The 17,996-nt window shown below is 49.8% G+C and overlaps 1 protein-coding gene across 3 annotated transcripts in view; it reads right to left on the bottom strand.

The window, feature by feature from the left end:
* mcoln1a (mucolipin TRP cation channel 1a) overlaps positions 1–17,539 on the bottom strand; it is a 76,310-nt gene extending 58,771 nt beyond the window's left edge. For all 3 annotated transcript variants that reach the window (XM_043694696.2, XM_043694695.2, XM_087983380.1), the window contains exons 1-2: positions 17,384–17,539; positions 4,873–5,093 (exon numbers count right to left, since the gene is read on the bottom strand). In XM_043694696.2, coding sequence (XP_043550631.2) covers positions 4,873–5,093; positions 17,384–17,408 — 246 coding nt within the window. In that variant the 5' untranslated portion in view covers positions 17,409–17,539. The remainder of the gene's footprint in view (positions 1–4,872; positions 5,094–17,383) is intronic.
* Between the last annotated feature and the right edge of the window lie 457 nt (positions 17,540–17,996).

Genomic DNA, 17,996 nt, shown 5'->3' with positions numbered 1-17,996 from the left:
GACAGTTACAATATTTAAGTCATTTGGGTAAGTACATGAATTGGAAAAGTTGGGAGGGATATGGGCCAGGAGCAGGCAGGTGGGACTAGAGTCATAGAGAAACATGGAAACAGACCTTTTCGTCCAACTCATCCATGCCAACCACATATCCTCACCTAATCTAGTCCCATTTGCCAGCACTTGACCCATATCCCTCTAAACCCTTCCTATTCATATACCCATCCAGATGACTTTCAGATGTTGTAATTGCATCAGGTTCCACCACTTCCTCTGGCAGCTCATTCCATACACACACACACACACACACACACACACCCCCTCTGCATGAAAAAGATACTCCTCAGGCCCCTTTTAAAATCTTTCCCCTCTCACCCTAAACCTATGCCCTCTAGTTCTGGGCTCCCTCACTCCAGGGAAAACACCTTGGATATTTACTCTATCCATGCACCTCATAATTTTATAAGACTCTAAAAAGGTCACCCCTAAGCCTCCGATGCTCCAGGGAAACCCGCCCCAGACAATTTAGCCTCTTCCTATAGCTCAAACTCTCCAACCCTGGCAACTTCCTTGTAAATCTTTTCTGAACCCTTTCAAGTTTCACAACCTCCTTCTGCTGGAAGTGAGACGAGAGTTGCACACAGTATTCCAAAAGTGGCCTAACCAATGTCCTGTACAGACGCAAGATGACTTCCCAACTCCTATATTCAATGCTCTAACCAATAAAGGAAAGTTTACCAAATACCTTCTTCACTATTCTATCGAACTGAGACTCCACTTCCAAGGAACCATGAACTTGCACTCCGAGGTCTCTTTGTTCAGCAACACTCCCCAGGACCTTACCATTAAATGTATAAGTCCTGCTTTGATTTGAGGCTTGTGGGTCGGGGCTTAGAGATAAATGGCAGGGGGTGGGGTTTGGGGAAAGATAGCTGAGAAAGCAATAGGTAATGAAGGTAAGGGAGAAGGTAATAGGTCAAAGGGAGGAGTGATTGACAAGTCTGGAGGGCGGTGCCAAGTTGGAGGCTTGGAACTAGGATAATGTGGGAAGAGGGGAAATAAGGAAACTGTTGAAATCCACATTGATCTTGTGTGGTTGCACAGTCCCAAGGCTGAATACGAGGCGTTCCTTCTCCAGGCGTCGGGTGGTTAGGGTTTGGCAGTGGAGGTGGCCCAGGACCTACATGTCCTTGGTGGAGTGGGAGGGGGAGTCGAGGTGCTCAGCCACGGGGCAGTGGGGTCGGTGGGTGCAGGTGTCCCAGAGATGTTCTCTGAAACAATCCGCAAGGCAGTATCCAGTCTCATCAACGTAGAGGAGACCACACCGGGTGCAACGGATGCAGATGACATTGGTAGGAGGTACAGGTAAATTTATGACAGATATGGAAATATCCCTTGGGGCCTTGTATGGAGGTGAGAGGAGTGGTGTGGACACAGGTTTTGCACTTCCTGCATTGGCAGGGAAAGGTGCCAGGAGTGGGGTGTCGGCTGGCGGAGGGTGTGGACCTAATGAGGGAGTCACGGAGGGAATGATCTTTTCAGAACCCTGATGGGGTGGGGAAGGAAATATATCTCTGGTGGTGGGGTCCGTTTGGAGATGGCAAAAGTGTGGGAAGGATGATGCGATGTATACGGAGGTTGGGGGTGGGGGGTTCTGTCCTTGATGTATTGGGAGGAGTGGGGTTTAAGGGCGATGGTGCATCAAGTAGAGGAGATGCGCTGGAGGGCATCATCAACCACATGGGAAGGGAAGTTGCAATCGTGGAAGGAGGCGACCAGCTGGGACTTTGTGGTGGAATTGGTCATCCTGGGTACAGATGCAGCTGAGGAATTGGGGATAAGGGATGGCATTTTTATACAGGAGGTAGGGTGGGAGGTGGTGTAGTCTAGGTAGCTGTGGGAATTGGGCTTGTCTGTGGTTAGTTGGTCGCCAAAGACGGTGATGGAGAGATTCAGGAAGGGGAGGGAGGTGTCCGAGATGGTCCAGGTGAATTTGAGGTTGGGGTGGAAGGTGTTGGTAAACCTGATGAACCTCCTTGTGGGAGGACAAGGCGGCGCCGATACAATTATTGATGTAGCAGAGGAACAGGTGGGGGATGGTGCCGGTGTAACTCCAGAAGATGGACTGTTCCACATATCCGACAAACAGGCATAGCTGGGTCCCACGCGGCTGCCCATGGCTACCCCTTTGGTTTGGAGGAAGTGGGAGGATTGGAAGGAGGGGTTGTTGAGGGTGAGGACCAATGCAGCCAGACGGATGAGGGTGTTGGTGGAAGGGTACTGTTTGGGATGGCATGAGAGGAAGAAACGGAGAGAGTGGAGGCCTTTGTCGTGGTGGATCAATGTGTACAGGGACTGGATGTTCATGGTGAATATGAGGCGTTGGGGGCTGGGGAAACAAAAATCTTGGAGGTACTGAAGAGCATGCGTAGTGTCACTAACATAGGTGAGGAGCTCCAGGACTAAAGGGGACAGGATGGTGGCGATGTAGGAAGAGGGGAGTTCGGTGGGACAGGCGCAGGCTGAGACAATGGGTCAACTGGGGTAGTCAGCCCACACCACACTCCTGGTACCTTTCTCTGCCACTGCAGGAAGTGCAAAACCTGCAAATTAGATCTGTATTCGTTGCAGTGGCAGGAAGCAGAGCGACGGTTGAAGGGTGTTTATCAAACTGAAAGTCTGTCTCCAATGGAATCCCACAGAGGTCGGTTTTAGGTGGTTTGTGGTTTATATGTGATTTAAACTGACCAAGACTCCTACACTTAAGTAAGTGTGCAGATGATACAAAAATTGGTGGGGTGATAAAGATGGAGGAAGGCCACCTTAGACTACAAGAAAATAAAAAGGGGCTGACTAGTGGTAAATAGTATTCAAGCTGGATAAATGTGAAGTGCTACATTTGGGTAGAACAAATAAGGCAAGCAAAAATATGAAAAAAGGTAGGATTCTGGGCAGCACCGAGAATCAGAGTGCCCATGGTGTGCACATATGTTGGTCCCTCAAGGTTATCAGATGCATAAAGTGGTTAAGAGGTTATCAAAAATCACAGAGGGACCTTGATCAAATGGGGAAGTGGGCGGAGGATTAGCAAATACAATCCAACACAAATAAATGAGAGGTGTTGCACTTTGGAAAGTCAAACCAAGGTAGGACTTAATACAGTAAATGGTAAGATCTTGAGGAGTGTTGTGGAACTGAGAGACCTAGGAGTACAAGTACATCGTTTTTTGAAAACAGCATCACAGGTCGACAGGGTGAAGGCGGCATTTAGCATGTTGACATTCATCGGTCAAGGCTTTGAGTATAGAAGCTGACATATTACAGTTGTATAAGTTGTTGATGAGGCCACACTTGGAGCATTGGGAATAGTTTTGGTCACCCTGTTATAGGAAAGACGTAGTTAAACTGGAAAGAGTGCAAATATGATTTATGAGAATGTTGCCAAGACTAGTATGCCTGGGTTATAGGGAGAGGTTGGCCAGGATAGGCCTTTATTCCTTGGAATATAGGAGAATGAGGAGTGACCTTATTGAGGTGTATAAAATCATGAGGGAGATGGATAGAATGAATGCATATAGTCTTTTTCCCAGGGATGGTGAATTGAAAACTAGAGGGCATAGATTTAAGACGAGAGGAGAAAGAGTTAAGACAGACCTAATGGGCAATTTCTTCACAGAGAGAGATGCGTATATGGAATGAGCTGCCAGAGAAGACAGCAACATTTCAAAAATAATTGAATAGATTCATGGATGGGAAGGGTTTAGAGGGATATGGACCAATTGCGGGCAATTGAAACTAGCTGAGTCAGCATGGACCAGTTTGGGCCAAAGGGCCTGTTTCCATGCTATATTATTTTATGAAGGCATATGGGATACTTGCGTTTATTAGCTGAGGCACAGAGTTTAAGAGCAGATGGGTTATGCTGGAAGTTGTTGGTTTGGCCACAGCTAGAGTATGTATGCAGTTCTGGAATCCACATTATAGGGGGATGTGGTAGCACCGGAGAAGGTGCAGAGGAGATTTACCAGGACGTTGCCTGGGCTAGAAGTTTCAATGACAGAGTGGATGTTTACCATGAAGCACAGGAGACAGAGGGGACATGACAATTATTAGGGGCGTAGATAGGGCAGACAGGAAGAACCTTTTCCCCTTGATGGAGGGATCAATGACCAGAGGACATAGTTTTAAGGTAAGGGTGGGATGTTCAGAGGAACTGCAAGGAAAAACGTTTTCCACCCAGAGGGTGGTGGGAATTTGGAGCTCACTGCCATAAGGGTGATACGACAGAAACCTCAATGTTTAATAAGTATTTAGGTGTGCACGAGGCATGCAAAACTATGGGGCAAGTGTTGGAAAATGGGGTTAGAATGCTATTTGGTTGGTTTTGACCAGTGGGAATGCAACTGACCTTTTTCTGGCTATATATTTCTATAACGATGACTCTAACAGTGAACATCCTTCACTAAATTCTATCATGGGATGTTGACGTCACTGGCAAGGCCAGATTATTTGCCTACTCCTAATTGCCCTTGAGGGTCATTAAGAGTCAGTCCCATAATTGTAGGTCTGGTGTCACATGTAGGTCAGATTGGTCAAGGTTGGCAGATTTTCTTCCTAAAATGAACCAGATGGGTATTTATGACAATTTATTCATGGTCACTATTACAGGACTTCAGATTTTTTTGTTTCTTCAATGAATTTAATTTAAATTCTAGCAAAGGTGAGATCTAAAGTCACATCCCTGCAGTATTATCCTGGGTATCTGCATTACTAAAGCATTGAGGTTACCCCCAAGTCTCCTCTTTATCATCACGGGCTCAATAGTCCAACCTGTGTCAATCTCTCTCAGTGGATTTCTCCAAGGTTACTCCTTACCTGCACTGTGACTACGATGAGCTTCAATATTTGCACAATAAGTTTGAAGGGTTTCCGGCCCTTCGCTCGGAATTTGTCGCAGGGACTCATGAAGAAATATTTTAGTTTCCTCCTCAGTTCTTCCTCTTGCCCCTGGCACAGGTGGGTAGGCTGAGAGCCCACAACATGGTCACTGTCCTGGGAACCATAGCTGTTCACCGGAGTCAGCAGCTTCGCACTTTCTGAACAGAGAGAAGAAAAATACCAAATGGGATCCAGTGTTACACTTTCAGTCAAGCAGCAAACATTAGCCTTGGTTATTAAGTCCAACTCCCAGCCTGACACAATGGCATTCAAAAGGTGCTGGAAGCAGAGACATTGAATATTTTTAAGACAGAGATGGATACATTCTTGATGAGCAAGGTGGGGGGCAGGCTATTGGTCTACGGGACATGAAATAATCAGGAGAAAGTGAGCACTGCAGAAGTTGGAGATCAGAGTCGAGGGTGAAGTGCTGGAAAAGCACAGCAGGACAAGCAGCACCCAAGGAGCAGGAGAATCGATGTTTCAGGGAAGAGCCCTTCATCAGGAATGAGGCTTGTGAGCCAAGTGGGTGGAGAGATATCGGGTGGTGCTGGGATGGGAAGCAGCTGAGAGTTAGATAGGTAGACAGAGATGGGCGTAGTGGCGATACCTGTCCTACCTGTCCATCTTCCTTCACACCTATCTGCTCCGCCCTCCTCTCTGACCTATCACGATTACGCCCATCTCTGTCTACCTATCGCACTCTCAGCTACCTCCACCTCTCCCCCTCATTTATCTCTCCACCCCCTCGGCTCACAAGCCATATTCCTGATGAAAGGCTCTTGCCCGAAACATTGATTCCCCTGCTCCTTGGATGCTGCCAGATCTGCTGTGCTTTTCCAGCTCCCCACTAACGACATGGAATAATCATAAGTAACGATCTAATTAAATGGCAGAGCAGACTAGACTTATCCCTATCACAATTTGTGCCTCCCTTTTGCTCAGAGGAAACTGTTCCAAGGTGTCACCACTACTTCACCTTGTGCCATAAGCCATGTCACAACAGTACAAAGCAAATGGCTTTCTCAAGGCACTAACTACACCTCATGTGGTATGCGAATCCAAAGCACCTTCTTCATCTGAAGAGTTAAAGATGGAGGGCTTCCACTTGAGGAGAGGTTCCCTCATCGACACTCCTTCCTCAGTAACTACCAGCATCTGGTCACTCAACGGACTACTGTTTGAGAATCATTATTGGCACAAAGTGACTAAACTATGAAAGAAACAGCTCACACATTGGGTCCACTGTACTGTCTTCAAATAAGGAGCAGTAAGAGATCATGGAGCTGACTGTGCAATGCTTGTAGACGTGCTCACTGTCCCTCATAGATATCCCACTTTAACAAAATAAAACTACTTTGCTTGCAAAAACACAAACAGGAGGGCGAGTCAGCCATTCAGTTCCTGCAGCTTGCCCCACCACTCAATAAGATCATTTACTCACCTTCACACTCTCACTCTCAATCCAATGGCATTGAAACTTCTGTCAATCTCAGTTTGAGTAGTATTTTTTTAAAAATATTTTTTATTGAAAAAAATAGATTTTTAACATTACAAATACAAAACAATATAATTCAAAACAGTACAAAAAAACACAAGTAATAAAAACCCCAACCCACCGTCATGTACAAATGTATAAACATAGATAAGTATAGAATAAAAAACCAAACTAGCTATTTAACCAAATAAACAAATAACCAACAAACTAATAAATAGTAATAAGTCAGCTCAGCCAAACACTCAAATGTTTATGGTTCCTCCTCCCCAGATATTGGACTCGGAAAACACAAATGTTACGGACTATATAAAAGCTCTTTTATACAGATAAATCAGTGTCCAAATATTCCAAGAAGGGCTTATAAAATCCCTTATCTTATAAAAATTCTCAGTTTTGTGATGGACCATACTTGTGAGAAAAATCCAAGGGAATATGCTCCATAACACTTTGCCGCCAACCCAACTGGCCCAGGGGGTTTTCGGATACCCAACCTAGCAAAATATTCTTTCTTGCACAGAACGTGAGAATATTGAAAAACTTTTTCATATGCGCGTCTGCAGGGAACACACTGGGCAGGCCCAGAAGAGAGGGGTCGGGTCCTTCTCCACCCTTACACTCAAAATCCTCTCCATTGAAGCCTACCACAAGACCAGAGTGCCCGTGCAGACCTTGCACTTGGAACATGTTGAACAGACTCCTGGTTTAAATTTTGACAAACTGTCTGGAGCCAAGTGCACCCTCTGGAGAATCTTCAACTGTAAAGCATAGGTCCTATTGCAAATTGATATCTTTCTTGCGCTTTCCCAAAGTATCGTCACATGCCTCTGAGGAAACTTCAACACCCTGCTCTCTCTCCCACATCCTGCAGAGTCAATCAAACTCATCTGAGGGGGCACTCCCCAATTGATGATATAAAGTACTGACAGTGATTTTTAGCACTGAGCACACCCCTCTCTACGTCAGATTTGTAGGGATCAGTCAAAAGTGAAGCTTTTTTTGAATAAAGTCTCTAAAAAAATGAAAGAGGTCCCTATTAGATAGCTCATATTTCCGTATCAACTGATCGAAGGACATTACGTCTCCCTCAAATAAACTGCCCATGCAAGACACACTCCAGCTGCCCAATGTTTGAATCCTGAATCCATCATCCCCTGTTGAAAACCGAGCATACCGACAAAAGGTGTAAAAGAAGATGTTTTGCCAATACTGTCTTCCCTCTGCCGAATTGCCCTCCATGCTTTAACAACATTGAAGACTATTGGGTTATGGCAATATTCCCTAACTGTCCTCATTTTGCCCAAAAACAGAAAACTGGTAAGGGGGCACCTTGCCTGGGAGGCTTCGATATCTAACCATTTTGGATGTAGGTTTGCTCGCTGAGCTGAAAGGTTCATTTCCAGATGTTTTGTTACCTTAACAGGTAACATCTTCAGTGGACCTCATGTGAAGCAATGCTAAAAATTCCTGCTTTCTATTTATATGTTTGGGTTTCCTTGGGCTGGTGATGTCATTTCCTGTGAAGACACTTCCTGTTCCTTTTCTCAGGGGGGTGGTGGATGGGGTCTAACTTGGTGCGTTTGCTGATGGCATTCCAACCAGAACTCTATGCTTCTAGGAATTCTTGTGCATGTCTTTGTTTGGCTTGTCCTAGGATGGATGTATTGTCCCAGTCAAAGTGTCCTTCCTCATCCGTTTATCAGGATACTAGTGAGAGAGGGTCATGTGTCTAGTTGGTGTTCATGTATCCTGCTGGCTAGTTTTCTGCCTGTTTGTCCAATGTAGACTAGACTACTTAGTGTGGAAACAGGCCCTTCGACCCAACAAGTCCACACCCACCCACCGAAGCGCAACCCACCCAGACCCTTTCCCCTACATTTACCTCTTCATCTAACACTACGGGCAATTTAGCATGGCCAATTCACCCTAACCTGCACTTTTTTGAATTGTGGGAGGAAACCGGAGCACCCAGAGGAAACCCACGCAGATACGGGGAGAATGTGCAAACTCCACACAGAGTCGCCTGAGGTGGGAATTGAACCCGGGTCTCTGGTGCTGAGAGGCAGCAGTGCTAACCACTGTGCCACCATGCTGCCCACTGTAGTATTTGTTTGTACAGAGTATGAGAGAGGATTTTAAAGTCCACATTTAAAAGTGAAATGGGCATGTGTGAAGCTGAGTCCTCCAGGACCTTCCCTTTTTTAAGCATAAGTGAAATATTGGCCACACTCAAATGGCAGCAGATAATCATGAGTGTATGAATCATTAAACATATTGAGCATCGAGCTTGACAGTATGTTTATAAATTCCTTATAGAATTCACTGGGAAGCTCGTCAGGAATGGGCGCCTTTCCACTCTGTAGCTGCCTCACAGCATCCTGCACTTCTTGCTCTGATAAGGGAACATTGAGAAAGGACTCTTGTTCGGGGGTCACGCCCGATCCTTAAAAAAATTCCATTTTGGCCCATCCTCCTCACAATCCTCAGATTGGTATAACTTAGAGTAAAATCTCTGGAATGTCACATTTATTTTTTTTAGCGTCACATGTTAGGCTCCCAGACCCTTCCCTAATCACCGTAATGCCTTGAGGGGGCGCTCCTTTTCCTAGCGAGATATGCTAAGTATTTGCCTGGCCTGTCACCATATTTTAAGATATTCAGCATTTGTTTTCCATGAATATTTGGAATTTAAATCAAAACTGAAACTGTTTCCTGTGCTTTAGCAACTGAAGAGGCATTGTTGTTTTCTTGCTGTTCCAGATTTTTGAAATACGTTTCCTGACAGCTTTCACAGTAGCCAGGTATCAATTTGTTACAGGAAAATAATTTTTGAATAACCCTGAATGGGGTCTCCTGAGGGTTTGATTTTAGGACCATCGATTGTTGTTGATAGTTAAGGCAATATAACTTAGAAGTTTATGGATTATATAAAACTCGATAATGTCATAAATAGTGAACAGAGTAACAGACTTTAAGAATTCAAATAATGTTGAAATAGGCTGACACGATTTAGTGTAGTTAAATGCGTGACTGTCTATACTGATAACCACTTGGCATGGAAGGCATGAGAGAAGAAATGCAAAGATACTTTCAGCAGCTAACATCCTCTCTTGAGTTTCTCCATTCACAGGTAAAGCACATCTTCAGACCACTGCCCAACCCTCCACAACCTGATCCAACGGATTCAATCAGCTCCGCAGTCACAAGCATGAAAAGTGAAGCAGCTAACAACAATCAAGGTCTGTAGACTTTGTGTCAGTGGCCTTACTATGGACATTAAACCACGTGAGCTTTACCTTATCTTTCGATCATTTACGGTTATGATGGTTCATTGACCAAGCTAACATCAAAACGGCCAGTTGGCTTTGTTACATTTAACAGCAAAGCGAGAGCAGACTCAACAAAGAATGCTGCATTCACTGAGCCTGCAGTTGCAGCTGCTGCACTGCACACTCAGGCGCTGGTATCCTCCATTTGAAGCATCTTCGGAAGGATGGAAGTCTCGTCAGTTTTGTTAAGTATTAGCCGCCATTATCCAAGAAATCAGATTTCTCCGTGGAGCGATAAACAAGGACAGACTGAATTTTGCTTTCAGATTGGACATTACTAAAGGAGATCTTGGAGACCTGGCTCATTTCCACTCGACTTGGAGGGGATGGAGTGGTGACTATGGATTTAAGAACTTTACTGGTGAATTTTTTTCACGTGGGACTATTCTTCAAACTAATTACTGTAACGGACTAGTAATTTTTGTTATAATCACTGCATGTTGTGTGTCAATAACTTGCTTAAATACTGGCTGTCAGAGTCTTACAAAAGCTGGTAGTGCCATTGCGCTGCTTATCATGAAATAATAAAGGAGGGAATAAGAATGTGTATAGGATATAAGCAGGCAGGGAAAGAGCTAAGTTCTGAGTTTTGTGAAACAAGAGGTTCAGCTGAGCATGACTCAGATCAGATAAGAACTTACAGTTACCAATGGGTGCTGAAGGCAAGGGTAATGGGTTAACAAGGTGGAAAAGCATTCATTATATAGAGCCATGTAACAAAGACGAGGTAGCATTCAGTATGTAATGTCAGTTAACAAGGTGAAAGATATTCGTTGAGTGAAGCCAATGATTAATCATGTAACAGCAGATGGCTTAATCTTTACTGTTGATACTCACTGATTGTAACGGTCATCCAATTAGTATGTATGTTGCCTTATCTGGATGCTCCTCCCTGTAAAATTACTATATAGATCATTGAGAAACTGCTGCTCCAGAGAAGACCGTGAACTCATCTCCCTTTGCACATGGTCGATCATTCCCTCTCCCTTAGGGCCCGGAATAAAGATGAAGGAAGTAAAACTATACAGTGTCTCTGAACATTTTGCTTCAACTGAGGGGGAAATGGTATGACACCTCAAGCAACACTCATCACAAATGAACATCTCAAGTTGTGTCATAAAGTATTTTGGAAGCCAAACAAAGCACACAAGCAGGCAAAAGGGCACTCTAATATAAAGAATATAAACAAGTATTAACTGCATACCTAAAACTAACATTTGATTAGTTATCATGTTACTCTAAAGTTGATTACATCGATACTAATGAGGAAACTGTGGATTAATGTTTAGTCACAAGAACAATTATGGTAATCAAATTCCCTCCTGCTATGTAGGCATCTTAAACTACACCCTGTCCTTGAACAGATTTAAGAACCTGTATTCATACACCGACTACATGCAGTCAGTTCCACAACAAACATAAATATGTACGTAACAAGACATCAGGGTCTCCTGTCTTTTGACTGCACTTAGTGTCAAGTGGGAGCACAAAGTCAGGCCAAGACTGGAGCTCAGCTGTGAAGCCCATGTTCAACATGCTGTTATCACTGTATTCAGGCTGTCATACAAAGAACAGGCATTTCAGTACCCACAGAATCTCAAGGGGAATGAATGGAGATAGTGATATACCATTAATATCACTGCATTAGGAATCGACAGTCCCAGGGTTCAAATCCCATCACAGTCCCTGGTGAAATTTAAATTCAATAAATAAATCTGGAATTGGAAGCTAGTGATGGTGACCATAACTAAAAACAAAACCATCTGGTTCACCCATGTCCTTTAGGGAAGACATCTGCTGTCCTTATCCACTTCAGCTGACATGAGGCTCCAGACCCAGAGCAATGTGACTAACTCTTCTTGCCCACTGATATCAGTGTGTCAGCAGACCATTTGGCCTATCAAGTCCACACCGGCTCTCTGAAGATCATCCCATCCAGACCCAACCCTCCTAACTTATCCCTGTAACCCTACATTTTCCATGGGTAATCCACCAAGCCTGCACATCCCTGGACACTACAGGCAATTTTGCATGGCTAATTCACCTAACCTGCACATCTTTGAACTGTGGGAGGAAACCAGGGCAACTGGAGGAAACCCATGCAGATACAGGGAGAACGTTCAAATTCCACATGGACAGTCACCTGAAGAGTGGAATCAAACCCAGTTCCTGGTGCCAGGAGGCAGCAGTGCTAACCACTGAGCCAATGTGATGCCCATAATCACTGAAGCAAAGTCCCTCGTGCTGTACCAGATGCAGTGACTAAGGTGATAAGCTGGATATAAGGCACAGTGAAAAGCCTAATTTTATTGGTAACCTTGGAGAAACAGGCATTGGAACAGTATTCCTTAGGAACTTCCTTAGGAACTAGAAATCAAAATCCAAACTTTGGAACACTGAGTTGACATCCATTATTAGCTGTGCAACCTTCTGACACACTGGTGGTCATGATAGGTGCATTATAAATTCAGTGCTCCTCTATTTCCCTATGGACTGCAGACCACCTTTGCCCACTCTACCTCCTGATGGGTAGTTGAGTCAAGCAAGGCAGTACAGTCAAAACCAGATTATGCTGGTTTTGACGATGCTGTTGGTGGGATAAATACTGGAGTGGATACTGGGAAAAGAACATCCATGTGTTTTTTCCAAACATGGATCCTTTATGTGCACCAGAGTGAGCAGATCACGAAGACACCAACATACCTCAGACAATGTGGTGCTGGGATGCAGTTTGAGTTATGCAGTTATATCTATGGAATGGAAATTAGTGGCTTGGTGTGGGAAGGAGTGGAGCACAAGCTGCTGAATTCAGACGCCATGGGCTGCCCAGAAGAGAAGGCTCGCGCAGTTTAATAATTGGCAGCCACTGTGCATGCTATAAGTCCAGGGACCAAGAAATTATCTGAGACCTTCCTGCTGTCACTCACGACCACAAGTAGCAAATACTTGAGGGAGAGATTGGACATGAGATAAGATACCATCCTCCTGATTAGTAACCCTATGTTTCACCTTTCTAGGATTAATTGGTTTTGAATTAGGGAGTAAATATTGGGATGAACAGGCTACCACATGCATGGGATAGGCTCAAGGTGCTATCAGATTTCATCCTGTTCACTATGTGTGAACAATGAGGCAGAGACAAAAGAAATCGAGAACAGCAATTTAGCTGCAAACCACCTCACACAATCACACGCTGCAGGTCATGTGCAAAGCTGCTTTGGCTTTAAGTTCCTCTGTCTTATAGGGAAAGCTGATTCATTCTGAAGTGCAATTTTACAAATAGCAGCAGCTTCTTCACATCGTACAAACATACTGAAAGTTTCTTCCCACTTCGGCTAAACTTAGCCAAAAATCCACACTCAACCAGAAGCCTTCCAATTCTGCTCTGCTTTGTCAACATACTCCAGGAAATGGTACCTTCCACTGCTTAGGCCTCAAACACAGGGCTCCTATAAAAAAATGTTGCCCTGATGCAGTTCAGCGCAGAATTTCTGACTAGGCTCTTCGGAATTTCCTGCTGTATTTTTAGAGGTGGAGAAAGTGAGGACTGCAGATGCTACAAATCAGAGTCAAAACATATGGTGCTGGAGGAGCACAGCTGATCAGACAGCATCTGAGGAGGAGAGTCAACATTTCAAGGACAGCTTATGCTCGAAACGTTGACTATTCTGCTCCTCAGATGCTGCCTGACCAGCTGTGATTTCCAGCACCAATATTTTTAAACGTGCTTTATAAAGGGCAAGCTGTTGTTACGCAGCTCACTGCATCAATAGCTGTTCAAGTCCTTCAATGTTGTTGGACAAGGATATCAGGATAAAGGAAAGAAACAGATGGAGGTGCAGAAAGTCATAATTAAACAGGTTGGAGACCCCTTGCTCCTGTTTCTCAGGTGTGTTGTCCTCCTCATGAAGGCAGACCATGCAACTCATACATCCCCCCCTAAATACCCCCTCGAAAAATACCAAATGTACACAGACTCCATCCATACACACACGGAGAAGACAACTGCAAGACTAATTCCTCCACCACCGTCCCCAAACCCAAACCACCCGACACCTACAGAAACAACACCTCATCTTCTGCCATAGAACCCTGCAACCACATGGGATTAGTGTGGATTTCACCAGTGTCCTTATTTCCCCTCCCCCTCACTTCCCAGTCCCAAGCCTCCAACTTGGCACCACCCTCTTGACCTGTCCATCGTCCTTCCCATCTATCTGCTCCACTGTCCTCTCTGATCTATCAAGTGTGTCCCTACCTTATTCTACCTATTGCATTCTCAGCTACCTCCCCCCCCCCCCCCCCCACAACCCCACCCCAGCCACATCCCCATCCCATTTATTTCTCAGCCCCTCCGGCCCACAGGCCTCATCCCTGATGAAGGGCTTACATCTGAAACGTTGATTCTCCTGCTCCACGGATGCTGCCTGACCTGCTGTGCTTTTCCAGCACCACACACTTGACTCTGATCTCCAGCATCTGCAGTCTTCACTTTCTCCTCATTCCTTTACCATTCAAACATTTTGTTCACGCCAGTGAGCATAGCTGCTTCCAATAGATGTCTGAAATCAACTGACTGCATGGGAGTTGGGGGTAGGACAGGGATGAATTCACACAGAACGCAGAAAAATAAAAGACACGATACCCTGAACAACAATCAGAAATGCCACAATCAAAATGTTAACTTGTCACACAACACAGTGACAGCCATTCTACAACTGAAAGCATTTCACACAGGACATCAAGAGGAGAGCCCAAGACGCCAAAAATGAGCAAGGGGAGACAGCCCAGTCCTATGGATGAGTGGGGAGTCAGGGGAAAGAGGCAGGAGGAAAGCCCTTCTCGGTAACCCACACACTGCTGGTGAAGGACAGCGACTTCCAGCTGTGGGAAATAACTTGATTTCCACCCAAACCTTGGCAGAGATAACCCCCCACCAAACTCACCTGCCTCAGCCTCAACCTCAACCTCAGACTCAGACTCCACTCTCTCACTCCCATGACCATTCTTCAACCCCTGAAATCACACTCCTCCACCCTCAGCAGCAGACCCCCACCCCCACACATCATCCTCAGCCTTACCATCAGATCCTACACACTCCTCATCCCTGCCCCCCCTTCACCTTCAGCCTCCTCATTGCAACCCTCACCTTCACCGACTCACCTCACCCCCCCCCAGCCTCACCCCCCACCCCCCCTCAGCCTCACCCCCCCCAGCCTCACCCCCCCTCCCCCCCTCAGCCTCACCCCCCCTCAGCCTCACCCCCACCACCTCACCCCCCCCTCAGCCTCACCACCCCCCCCCTCACCGCCTCACCACCCCCCCCTCACCGCCTCACCACCCCCCACCTCACCGCCTCACCACCCCCCACCTCACCGCCTCACCACCCCCCCCTCACCACCTCACCCCCCACCTCACCACCTCACCCCCCACCTCACCACCTCACCCCCCACCTCACCACCTCACCCCCCACCTCACCACCTCACCCCCCACCTCACCACCCCCCCCTCACCACCTCACCACCCCCCCCTCACCACCTCACCACCCCCCCCTCACCACCTCACCACCCCCCCCTCACCACCTCACCACCCCCCCCTCACCACCTCACCACCCCCCCCTCACCACCCCCCCACCCCCCCCTCACCACCTCACCACCCCCCCCTCACCACCCCCCCCTCACCCCCTCACCACCCCCCCCCTCACCGCCTCACCACCCCCCCTCACCGCCTCACCACCCCCCCCTCACCGCCTCACCACCCCCCCCTCACCGCCTCACCACCCCCCCCTCACCGCCTCACCACCCCCCCCTCACCGCCTCACCACCCCCCCCTCACCACCCCCCCCTCCCCGCCTCACCACCCCCCCTCCCCGCCTCACCACCCCCGCCTCACCACCCCCCCCTCACCACCCCCCCCTCACCACCCCCCCCTCACCACCCCCCCCTCACCGCCTCACCACCCCCCCTCCCCGCCTCACCACCCCCCCCTCACCGCCTCACCACCCCCCCCTCACCGCCTCACCACCCCCCCCTCACCGCCTCACCACCCCCCCCTCACCGCCTCACCACCCCCCCCTCCCCGCCTCACCACCCCCCCCTCCCCGCCTCACCACCCCCCCCTCCCCGCCTCACCACCCCCCCCTCCCCGCCTCACCACCCCCCCCTCCCCGCCTCACCACCCCCCCCTCCCCGCCTCACCACCCCCCCCTCCCCGCCTCACCACCCCCCCCCTCCCCGCCTCACCACCCCCCCCTCACCGCCTCACCACCCCCCCCACCTCACCACCCCCCCCTCACCGCCTCACCACCCCCCCACCTCACCACCCCCCCCTCACCGCCTCACCACCCCCCCCTCACCACCCCCCCCACCTCACCACCCCCCCCTCACCGCCTCACCACCCCCCCCTCACCGCCTCACCACCCCCCCCACCTCACCACCCCCCCCTCAGCCTCACCCCCGCCCTCACCGCCTCACCGCCCCCCCTCACCGCCTCACCGCCCCCCCTCACCGCCTCACCACCCCCCCCTCACCACCTCACCACCCCCCCCACCTCACCACCCCCCCCACCTCACCACCCCCCCCACCTCACCACCCCCCCCACCTCACCACCCCCCCCACCTCACCACCCCCCCCACCTCACCACCCCCCCCTCAGCCTCACCCCCGCCCTCACCGCCTCACCACCCCCCCCTCACCGCCTCACCACCCCCCCCTCACCGCCTCACCACCCCCCCCTCACCGCCTCACCACCCCCCCCGCCTCACCGCCTCACCACCCCCCCCTCACCGCCTCACCACCCCCCCCTCACCGCCTCACCACCCCCCCCACCTCACCACCCCCCCCTCACCGCCTCACCACCCCCCCCTCACCACCCCCCCCACCTCACCACCCCCCCCTCACCGCCTCACCACCCCCCCCCACCACCTCACCACCCCCCCCACCTCACCACCCCCCCTCAGCCTCACCCCCGCCCTCACCGCCTCACCGCCCCCCCCTCACCACCTCACCACCCCCCCCACCTCACCACCCCCCCCACCTCACCACCCCCCCCACCTCACCACCCCCCCACCTCACCACCCCCCCACCTCACCACCCCCCCACCTCACCACCCCCCCCTCAGCCTCACCGCCCCCCCCTCACCGCCTCACCGCCCCCCCCTCACCGCCTCACCACCCCCCCCTCACCACCTCACCACCCCCCCCACCTCACCACCCCCCCCTCAGCCTCACCCCCGCCCTCACCGCCCCCCCCTCACCGCCTCACCACCCCCCCCCCCACCTCACCACCCCCCCACCTCACCACCCCCCCCTCAGCCTCACCCCTCACCGCCTCACCGCCCCCCCCTCACCGCCTCACCGCCCCCCCCTCACCGCCTCACCACCCCCCCCTCACCGCCTCACCACCCCCCCCTCACCATCCCCCCCCTCACCGCCTCACCACCCCCCCTCACCACCCCCCTCTCACCGCCTCACCACCCCCCCCTCACCACCTCACCCCCCCCTCACAGCCTCACATGACCAGGGCTGGGTGTAAAAGCTCAGCAGGTCCGCCTGTATCTCCAGAGAGAGAAAGCAGCAGATTGTGCGGGGCCCCGTGTTTCTCCGGTGTCTGGTTTACCGGCTCCTACCTGACGGCCGGCTCTCGGCGTCCATGGTGCCCGTCTGCAGGCGGACCGCACACTCAGCCTCACTCCGCCACCCACAGCCGGCTCCAGCGGCGGACGCTCTCACTCCCACAGCCGGGAGCTCCGGAGGCCCAGGGCGCCATCAACCCGTGACCGAGGAGGGCCCGCCCCCGGTACGTCATTCAGATTAGGCCACGCCCCGCACACGTCAATCACATTTGGACGCGCGCCCCCACTGCCCGGCAAACCAGGACCCGCCCCTGTCACGTCAATCAAATAAGGACACGACCCAATACGTCAATCAAACTAGGACGTGTCCCTGGCAACTGTCAATCAGATTGGGCCACGCCCCCTCACGATTCCAGATGACTTTACACTCGAAATTTCGACTTTCCTGCTGCTCAGATCCTGCCTGACCAACTGTACTTTTCCAGAACCCCACTATTTGCCTTTTGTTTGCCACACGGAATATTGCATGTATTAATGGTCCTGTTTCTTGGCACCTCTTGAGTGAATTTGCAATAGGTGCTGGTTAATCTCAGCAGGTCTTGCAGCATGTGGAGAGAAACAGGGTCCAGAGTGTGTTGCTGGAAAAGCACAACAGGTCAGGCAGCAT

The sequence above is a fragment of the Chiloscyllium plagiosum genome, unplaced genomic scaffold (assembly GCF_037043375.1).
Source record: "Chiloscyllium plagiosum isolate Xiang-an unplaced genomic scaffold, Cpla_swu_hap1 HiC_scaffold_45, whole genome shotgun sequence".
Lineage (NCBI taxonomy): Eukaryota > Metazoa > Chordata > Chondrichthyes > Orectolobiformes > Hemiscylliidae > Chiloscyllium > Chiloscyllium plagiosum.
This window is presented reverse-complemented; position numbering and strand designations above follow the sequence as displayed.